Here is a 10,882-nt window from a genome sequence, read left to right as displayed (position 1 = left end):
GCTCTCTGTTTGTGTTTTCTTCTTTGCCTCCATTTCAGTTTTCAAGTCATGAACTGTTTCCATTATCTGATTAATTGTTTTTCCTTGGTTTCCTAGGGTATCATTCACTGATTTACTCAATTCCTCAAACTTTCTGTTATACTTCTCATCCATTTCTGTAAGGGCGTTTTTTATATGCTGTTTAAGGGCCTCTATTATTTTCATAAAGTTAGTTTTTTCTACTTCTTCTTGATTAAGGTGTTCATGTCCTCCTGTTGTGAGGTCGTTGGGTTCTGGTGGTTTCATGTTGTTTTTCAAATTGTTGGGTGAATTCTTGCATTGGCGCCTGCCCATCTTTTCTTCCAAATGCTCCCCTATGGATCTTTTTACAGGATCAGGTTTTCTTGCCCACTGATGTACCTTCCCAGTGATGTCACTCCCCAGTGATGGTTCTCCTGGTGTCCAGACCGGATCTCTGTGCTTCTTGGGTAGCTCGCAAACAAAGGGCCCACCCTGCTAGCTGCAGGCAGGCTATGGAGACAAAGGAACTACCACCTTCCCCTTTGCCCTCCAGGTGCTGGGAGGTGCTATGCTGCCAAAGATGGGAGGGAGGGAGACAGGGGGTGGGAGTTTCTGGATGTAAGCTGGATGGAATAGGAAGAGAGAGGAAGTATAGGGCAGTATAGCCCCTGCAGGATGAGCAGGAAGTGTAGGAGGGATGAAGAATGTCTGAGTTCCCTGCTCCCGGCTGCAGCCGCACTGACTCACCCCAAAGATGTCTCTCCCGGGTGCCCAGATCGAAACTCAGTGCTGCTTGGCTAGCTGGCAAACAAAGGGCCCACCCTGCTCGCTGCAGGCAGGCTATGGAGACAAAGGAATTACCACCCTCCCCTTTGCCCTCCCGATTTGGGTTTGGCCCTAGCAGGTGGAGCTGGGAGGTGCTATGCCCGATCTGGAAATTTTTTACACTCAGTGGGTCATTGGCTGGATTAATGAAGTACCACTAGATACATGCTTGAGATATTTTCCATCACTTGATGAAGTGTATAGGCAATATTCTGATCTGTGGCTAAATCTTTGTAAAGAAGCTGTTTTGAACAAGCCTCTTATGACAAAGCTACAAGAATCAAAGTTTGATGTCCTTCTTTCAGATCCACACGGTCCGTGTGGTGAGCTGATAGCTGAAATACTCCAAATACCCTTTGTGTACAGCATTCGCTATTTTCCTGGCTATGCAATAGAAAAGAATATTGGGGGTCTTATCTTCCCTCCTTTCTATGTACCTATTATTATGTCAGGATTAAGTGGTCAAATGACATTCATGGAGAGGGTCGAAAACATGATGTGCATGCTTTATTTTGACTTTTGGTTCGAGCCATTTACTGAGAAGAAATGGGGTCTGTTTTACACTGAAATTTTGGGTAAGTTAACTAACTTTTTTATCTTTAGATGAGGGGGACTAAGTTTCATTACATTTATCTATTATTATATGCCTCTAAGGTGCATTTGTCTTTTACAGGTGCATGTAATAAATGATTTGTAATACTATGTTTTCACAAAAAGTGGGCACTCAGATATCATTGATCAGATAGAATCACTTAGTACACAAATGACCAAGGAGGTCATGTGATCAAGTGAAACTTGCAGGGTTGCCATAAGCCATTACCTATTCATTTTGCTCAGTATTTCTCATGTTTAAAGGAAATAATCTTAGCACATGTAGAACAGAGAGTGATATAAATTAGTCTAATGATGATCTTATGTAGACAATTTTCTTTATTTAAGAATTTCATATATGTCCTGAAGGAATTACTCTGTAATAGTCTGTTTAAACACAGACTCGAAAAATTTAATTGAGGTTTCTAATGACTCTGTATTCCTTTACAAATTCCTTTGTTTGTAACTATCTCAATATATCAAATCTTCTAAAGTATGGCTGTTTATGAATTTGTTTGCCATTTCTTTAAGTCCAAGTTTTTCTCTTTAAAAGAGGTAGTTGCTATTAATGGTGAATATAAATTTTTATTCTCATAATTTCTCTACATTTTCCAGGTGTTATGGATAATTTTTATATAATAAGTAAACACTATTAAGTTCTTGACATAAAAGTAGGAGCATATTAAGAACTAGTAAGTTCTTACTATAATGTACACGTAGTACTGGGGATTATGAATTCACACAGGCATCAAATTCAGAAATCACTTTGAAAACCAAGGAGCTGCTGGTTATGTTTCAGAAATAGGGTGAGAATTGCTGGGACAAGTTGTGTCTATGGCTGTGGTGGTTTTGTTTTGTCTGGAGCTTGAGTATTTGTTTATATATTTACCTAATGCATTAAAATCTTTAAGGAGGAAGGAAGTGCTGACTTAATTCTGTGGAGGCTTATCTTAATGAGTCTCTGAAGGCTCCTTACTGAGGTAGCTAGTGACATCGAATTTCTTTTGAGTTTGCCTACAACACATATATTAACTTATGGTATAAGTCACATATAAATTACACACATAAATTGTGTTCTACTTAAATAAATATTTTGTTTATAAATGCACACTTTCTACATAATTGAACACAAATTATTTTGACACTTTTCAGGAAAACTTAGTATATTCTGAAGACAACCTTGCCATCATTTCCTCTCTTCCCTTCCTTTCCCTGACCACCTCATTTTCTCTATTTAGGAAGACCTACTACATTAGCTGAAATGATGAAGAAAGCAGAAATGTGGCTTCCTAGGTCCTACTGGGATTTGGAGTTTCCTCGCCCAATCTTACCAAATGTTGATTTTATTGGCGGACATCACTGCAAACCTAGCAAACCCTTGCCCAAGGTAAATAAATGCCTTTTTGTTTGCTTTTATTTGGTTTCATTTTCAATGGAAATTGATCAAATTGATTGCTTCAGTTCTTTCAGTGAAAAAGATATACGAAGTGAGGTATTGAGCCCTAACCAATGAAAAAGATAAATTGTTATAGGGTCGCATGTTTCTGCATTTTTACAATAAGGGAACAACAGAGACCTTGGAAATATACAGAGGAATCAGCAATATTAAATCAGTTCAATTCATCATGCTGGAAAGCTTCACTCATCATTAAAAAACTGTAAAGTAGATAGGATACTCCAATGTAAAGGCCTGAAGTGTGGATAGACAGCATAGACATGGCTTCTGCCAACCAACCCCATCATAAAACTCCTTAGGAAAGAAAAGATTTATCACTTAACAAAATCTTTATTACAAAAACTGGTTTTAAAGGAAAGATTACAATGAGAAGAGAAGTTGGAATTATTGAAAATCTCAGAGTCTATTGACTCTGGGACTGTTAGATGACCATTGAAGTATATAGCAGAAGCTACTCATTCTATAGAACACAGCAAGTAAAGTTGGGGTTGAGCAATATACAGCGCCCAAGAGATGCATATTTCCAATTACATATTTCTTCTATTTAGGTTTCCTCTTAAAGTTTTCAGAAATTTTCAAAAATTTGCAGTTAAGCCGGGCGGTGGTGGCGCACGCCTTTAATCCCAGCACTCGGGAGGCAGAGGCAGGCGGATCTCTGTGAGTTTGAGACCAGCCTGGTCTACAAGAGCTAGTTCCAGGACAGGCTCCAAAACCACAGAGAAACCCTGTCTTGAAAAAAAAAAAGAAACCACTGCACTAAAGCTTTTTTTGTTTCTCTTGACATCACAGCTAAGTAATAAAAGGACCACAGAGAAAAATATGCACTCTATGTGAAAACCTAATAATAATTATTATTTTCAGTGAAGACAATCCCTAAATTTAATTTATAAAAGAATTTTTTTGCTAATAGAATTATAGCCTTTTATTGAACAAAACCAAATAATACTCTTCAATTTAAATTCAATTTAAATTCATAATAACTTTTCAAAGTCCATAGATTGTCTCAATATTATATTAGTTATTGCAGGAAATATTTTGTTACCTGGAGTATTGAAGTTCCAATAAAGGGAAACTTACAGTTTTATTATCATTGGATAAAAGTGGGAAAAGAAGACAAATCAATGAGTCACAGTCTATGACATAATTAATAAAATATTGCTATGTTTTATAATCAAGATTTGGCTCCCTGTAAGCTACTGTGAAGTCAAATTCTATGTTAAATATTTCTTCCTTCTCCACAAATAGTTGTTACTCAGAGCTTTTCAAATGCTCAGTGAATGCCTTCCTTTTCTCAAGCAAAATTCAGATCTTGGAAGTTGAGTATGAGTCATAACAATGGACATCTCTATAACTATACAGCATGTTATCTTACATCCATACCAAGTAATCAGAATTCACAGTCACTATGTGCATCAGTTATTGTGATGTAAACACTGCAAATATCCTAACAACGCTACAAGTTATCATGTAACTTATATATGTGCATATAATACCTTAGGAATCTTAAGAATCTCAGATAACACTAAATAAGCTAAGCAAGATTTTTAATTAAATAACTTACATATTTTTATATATACAACATTAGAATTGTTCTACCTACAGCCCTTTGTAACACTGATTTAAGAACTATGTAAGAAGGAAATTTTGTGTTATCTGCATTATACCTCTACTAATTTCTATTAATATTTGATTTTTAATCAAAATATTTTCATAGCATTTTCTCCATAGTACTTCCCCTGCCATTGTTATTTGATGCTGAAAAAAATTCTGTCTTCAAAGGAAATAGAAGACTTTGTCCAGAGTTCTGGAGAACATGGTGTTGTGGTATTTTCTCTGGGGTCAATGGTCAGCAACATGACAGAAGAAAAGGCCATGGCAATTGCATCAGCCCTTGCACAAATTCCACAAAAGGTGAGGTCAAATGTGGAGCCTATTAAGTCCTGAGCCTATAAAGTCTTAGAATATCTAATTGCAGGAACTTAGTATTATTATACCCTAAATTGCATTAACTAGTTTAGAAGTGTGGAACTACAGTGTCCTAGAAATAATGCTGGCAGGAGTACAAAGAATAAAAGTATTCTTCCAAATCACTTGCTCTTTCTTCTTGAAGACTGTCTGAGGACTCTGTGCATGCTAAAGATAATTCAGGGAAGAGGTAAATTTTACGTAATAAGTGCATTAATACAATAACATTTGTCTAATGTTTGGGGAATTATGATTACATTAAACTTGAATGAATATGAAAACAAGCATAGGAAATGTACTGTTTGTTACAGTCTTTTTATAATTCTCACTACTGAGTTTCTCTTCTTTGATTTTCTTATTAGTCCTATGGAAGGTATTCAGTTATTTAGTCTCTAAATTTAAAAACTACATTTTAAAACTTGGCTTCTGTAATACAGCATTGTCTTACAACTAACAGGTTCTATGGAGATTTGAAGGCAAGAAACCAAAAAATTTAGGACCCAATCCTCGTGTGTATGAGTGGATCCCCCAGAATGCCCTTCTTGGTAAGACCAGAACACTGGAATGATGAGTCAATTACAGTCTCATAGATAGACAGCACATCAGGAAGCAACTGAGTTTTGTCATAGAAAATCAATATGAAATTTTTTGTTTTAATGTGAATAGAGTATACATTTCTTACTATTATAGTAATATTCCTGACCATATTTAGAGTATAGACTTTAATTGTATCTAATAATCCAAGAGAATTTTCTATAATTACTAGAATTTAACTCTTTTTCTGTAGTTCAGTTATCATATCACACTTTTTTTTCCTGAATGAAGTAAAGATGTCCCAAATACCATTAAAAAGTATTCTTCATTCCATTTTAATATTACTCTTTTATAAATGGTTAAAAATTGAAGTGATTGCATACTTCCTGTGACTCACATGTGCCCCTTATTCCCTTAAACACTGTCATGCCAGACGGAGTGGATCCACTGTTTCTTTAAAAGTACGTGTTCTGACACGTACTTTGGACTTTTATCACAGTACTTTTCTTCTATCTGCTAAATGATTTCTGAGTGTTCAATTGACATGCAGGTCTTCATTTTTCAAGTCATTGGCCACCTGCAATGGCTGCTACTCTTCATTGTGTTGTATGGGAACTTAGGTGCTTGTTGCTACAAAAGCAATTTAAATGCAGAAGCAAAACATAATATTTACAGAAAGTCCTTCCACTTTCTGTGCTTCCTCTCTATGCTTTCTAATGGTATTTACTGTCTTTCATCTGATGCTAGGTCATCCCAAAACTAAAGCTTTTGTAACTCATGGTGGAGCCAATGGCGTCTATGAGGCGATTCATCATGGGATCTTCATGGTTGGCATCCCTTTATTTGGGGAACAACGTGATAACATTGCTCACATGAGAGCCAAAGGTGCTGCTGTTGGGTTGGAATTCACTACTATGTCCAGCTCAGATTTGCACAATGCACTGAAGGCAGTCATTAACAACCCTTTGTGAGTATAACCTTTTCCATATTTACGTACGTATTTACTGACATATTTGTCCTAACTTTGAACGTGATTTTGCACGATAGGCATGTGCTTTACCAGTGATCTCTGTCTTTATCTCATTTTATTTAGTTGGCTATTCATTTATACATTCATTATTTCTTTCATTATTTCTTACCTACTTGTTGAATGACAAAAAGGCAGTTAAAGACAAAAATAATAATGGCAAATGTAAATCAGTATGATTGTCACAGTGGACATTACTTTCATTGTTTGCTGGGCTTTTGCCTAGGTGAGTCTGACTACGTATAGGGATGAGATATGTTATTAAGATTTCAATTTTCTTGTTTCATCTATCAGAGAACTAAGATTATAAATGTTTACTACCACCCTTGAACAATTTTCCTCTTAGTTTTTTTTCAGTGGAAAAATATTGCCAGAATTTGAAGTACATTACAAAATTTTGAAATAACTCATAAGTACAATGAAAATAATCACTAAAATTGACTAGAGGTATATTACAAGAAGAAGCAGAAAGATACTGATGATGAGAGACATTAATATAAAATGTAAATCTGAATCATTTTATCACAGCTATGATTTTTAACATTAGACATCAGTAGGGAAAATCATGTAATAACTCAAAATTTGAGATATGTCTTGGTGGTTAAGAAAATTCCTTTTCTTCCAGAGGACCTGGTCTCAGTCTCCAGGACCCACATGGGTCCTTAAAGCCTTATATAGTCCCGTTTACAGAATATTAGATACCCTCTTCTTGTCTCCATGCATAACAGGCATTGCATAATGAACAGAACATTAATGTATGCAAAATATTCAGAATCATTAAATAAAATAAATCTTAAAAATAGATAAGTGAATTGTGAATATTTAAAGTACATAGCCTGTTCTTTAGGATAACTGCATATTTTTAAAACCTTATTTTAGTGAAACAAATGCTAACAAAACTTCATTTTGCATATTATTCTTTGCTTTTTAAAAATTCTCCTATAATGAATTATGTTTTTAACGAACCAGACACAATCACACTGTCATTTTAATAGTAATTAATCCTCCCCAGGTATTTTGGGCAAATATTTTGATTCCATTACTGATAAATGGCAAACAACTAGGGATTTAGATTTCACCCCTTTAACACCAGCAGGAGAGAGATGATGCTACTTTTCAATGTGTGCATATTTTTAGGTTTCAGGAACTGTTTGCATTATTTGGAAAACAATGATAGAATATTATCCTCAAAATTATAATTTGGAAATCATTTATTTAAAACATAAGCTATCCAAAGTAGGAAAGCTCACCTTTTAAATCTTCAGAACATATATTAATATTAATTGTATTATGCCATCTCTCTTCTCATCATAATTTTTTTATATTTTTTCTCTTCTTTACTGATATTAAATAAAAACAAAACACTTTGTACAGAGGCGATAAAAAGCACATATTTATAAACAATAATTCTAAGATTTTAGGAGATATTGGTTATTTAAACCATGACTTTCTGAAACATGCTTTGTTTTCTTCTATTTGAAAAAATAATGTATTATGTTATAAAACTCATTAAGATTACTATTCTCACATGAGAAAACAAAATCCTCTCACTATGATGTTTACAAAATCAGGGAAGGATGTTACCTCTGTTGCCAATTCCACCATGTAATGCTATAGCACATATTATTCAGGCTGGATTAGCCATGTCCTCAGATGAAAAAGGAAAAAGAGTTTCTCTGAGATAATAATAATTTACCAGTGGAATCAAATTATCAAAGAGTGTATAAAGGACAAGAAAGAACTATCAGAGTAATTGCACACACAGATAGTGATAATCAATTGCTGATAAATGGTCAGTACAAATTCCAAAACAGTCCCAGTGCCACAGCTTTGCTCTCACAGGTACCACAGTGATAAGTAGACAGAGATTTACTTCCTGTCTCTAAACTCTGACACTAACATGAACTTTACAGACCTTGCAAACTAATGATTACTTACCAGATAAATTTAGTTGAACACTCAAATGATAGGCCCATTCTTCTTATTTTTTAATTATATTTAGGGCTTTAGTAGTCAAGTCTGCTGCTTACAAATACTGGGGCTTTTCTATCTTTTTCATCTGTATTCATCATTTTGTGCACAGGTTTTGGCCTGAATACTAAGACCTCTTTAATGAGGAGTGACAAAAAAGTTTATTTTCCTTCTACATTTAGTGTAACCATCTTTACTACCTGTGGGGAAACATACATGTATGTTTTTAATTTGTTCTCTAAGTTAATGTCCATCATATTTCTTTTAGTTATAAAGAGAATGCAACGTGGCTGTCGACCATTCACCATGACCAGCCCATGAAACACCTGGACAGAGCCATCTTCTGGACTGAGTTTGTCATGCGCCACAAAGGGGCCAAGCACCTGAGGCCACTTGCACACAACCTCACCTGGTACCAGTACCACTCTCTGGATGTGATTGGATTCCTACTGGCCTGTGTGGCAGCCATGGCTTTCCTTGCTGTAAAATGCTGCTTGACTATTTACCAATTCTTTGTAAACTCAGAACAGAAAAAAAGAGAATAGGGCTCTTAAAAACATTGGGTATGATCTCTGGGCATGACGGGCAGGGCTATTCAATCAAGTTCTAAGACTTTTTATCCGGTGCAGCAAGCTTATCTTTCTTGTTTTTGAAGATATTAGGCTACTTAGTTTATCTACGTATTTTACAGTTAAAGGTTAAAACGTTAAAGGTTAACAATTCTGAATCTTTCCTTTTTCACATAATTATATTTCATAGTAATTTATCAATGTATTAAACTTCAAAATAATGATAACCACTGAAATATCAATCATTTTACCAGATGAAAATAGAAGGCCTTATGTTTTATTATAAATTTTCAGATATATTGCTTTTGTAGGTAAAGCAGAAGGAAACAGATATTGAGTTACAGTCAAAAAAAAAAAAAGAAAAGAAAAGAAAAAACAAGAAAATGGTTTGTTTAAAAAGTGAAGAGTCAGATATTTTTTAAAGAAAAAAAGTAGAAGGAAGAAGACTGAGGATACACTCTACCGGAAAAAGAGAGCAGGTCTGACTCCATTTTGTGTTTGCTTAGACAGCTCTCAGTCCTATCTTCTTTTCTCCCAACAGTCATGGCAGCCCTCATAACACATTTGTGATTTCCATGGCCTTTACCATCATCTAGATGTATTAACTAAAACAACTGACACATTCTCTCTAAAATAACTCCCATGCTCTTCCAGGAAACACATTTCAGGGTTATTCTGACCCTCTTCTAATATTGATGGATCTTTGTTGGTTTTGCCTCAAAACTATATTTCTGAAGTTGGGCATGAAATACCTTTTGGAGGTTAAATTCTGGTCTTGGTCTGGCCATCAGTAAAGATGACTTAAAATAATTCAGAAATACTAAGTATTTGTCAACTAAAATATTTACTATTTTAAAGTATGTATTCCAGTGCTCTCTGTTGATGAAGATTAGTGTTAAGTCATCTGAGAAAATGTAAGCATTTATAGCTTTCAATATTTAGCGAAACAAAATTTTGCAACTGAAAGAAAATAGAAATATGTAAGGCATTAATATTATTTAAAACTTATTTGCTAGCATCCTAAGTGTTATAAATCTAATACCATAGATAATACCTGTGTAGATATCTCATTAAATAGAGAGACTTCTTTTAATAGTGGTTTAGAAGAGCAAGCCCAAATTTTAATTTTCCATATCTCTCCCTATGGATTGTGCTTTATGCCTGATAAAGCTTGTTTGCTTTATGTCTGATCTGTGTCTGTCCGTGTTACCATTTGGATTTACTGAATATTTTCTGGTTTTATGTAGGCATGTAAATTCCCCATTTCATCTGCTGTCATACCTCACAGGATTTCATAGGCTATGCTTCCGTACTTCATTGATTTCAATAAACTATTTTATTTCCTTTTTATTTTCTTCCTTGGTTTACTGGTTATAAAAAATAATGCTTTTAAATTCAGTGTTTGTGTAACTTACAATGTCTCTAATTTTGAATTGTGGTTTTATTATACTATGATAATAAATTATGCTTTTAATTTGTATCAGTTTATTGAGAATTGTTTCTGTGACTCTATTCATTGTGAATTCACGGCAGTGTGCCATGTGCTGGTGAGAGGAATGTATATCCTGTACCCATTGAATGAAATTTTCTGTTTAGACAGTTGAGTTTGTGCTAAATTCTAGTGCTGAATTTTTGCTTGAGTGATTTTCCAATTGAAGTGAGGTGTTCAGAACTACAGGTCCTACATGTTTACGTCTCTCTTTCATATGCAAAGTTTGTGGAAAATAATTGGATGTGTATGTATTACAGTGATTGCCTTTTGATAAACTGATATGTTGGTAAATATATAAATATATATAAAGCTCATATTTTATACTCTATAACTTAATTGGTTTTGACAATTATAAGTGTATCTACTACTTGTAATCTACTCTTTTGTACTGATTTTTCCAATTCTCAGCGCAAGTGTTTATTACCTACGAAGTAATTTTTTAATACATAGAG

General features: G+C 34.5%; 1 protein-coding gene across 4 annotated transcripts in view; it reads left to right on the top strand.

Moving 5' to 3' along the window:
* The window catches only part of LOC101990057 (UDP-glucuronosyltransferase 2B15), a 15,026-nt gene extending 6,112 nt beyond the window's left edge, over nt 1-8,914 (top strand). The window contains exons 2-7 of one of the 4 annotated variants that reach the window (XM_005359439.1): nt 911-1,400; nt 2,655-2,803; nt 4,652-4,783; nt 5,295-5,382; nt 6,119-6,338; nt 8,638-8,914. In XM_005359439.1, the coding sequence (XP_005359496.1) occupies nt 911-1,400; nt 2,655-2,803; nt 4,652-4,783; nt 5,295-5,382; nt 6,119-6,338; nt 8,638-8,914 (1,356 nt within the window). Of the gene's footprint in view, nt 1-901; nt 1,405-2,654; nt 2,804-4,651; nt 4,784-5,294; nt 5,383-6,118; nt 6,339-8,637 lie in introns of all 4 variants that reach the window. The other 3 variants (XM_013350908.1, XM_005359438.1, XM_026785364.1) reach the window with 3 other exon arrangements.
* The last annotated feature ends 1,968 nt before the right edge of the window (nt 8,915-10,882 follow it).

Source organism: Microtus ochrogaster, linkage group LG1 (genome assembly GCF_000317375.1).
Source record: "Microtus ochrogaster isolate Prairie Vole_2 linkage group LG1, MicOch1.0, whole genome shotgun sequence".
NCBI lineage: Eukaryota > Metazoa > Chordata > Mammalia > Rodentia > Cricetidae > Microtus > Microtus ochrogaster.
The sequence above is the reverse complement of the archived record's forward strand: the minus strand, read 5'-3'. Positions and strand labels throughout refer to the sequence as shown.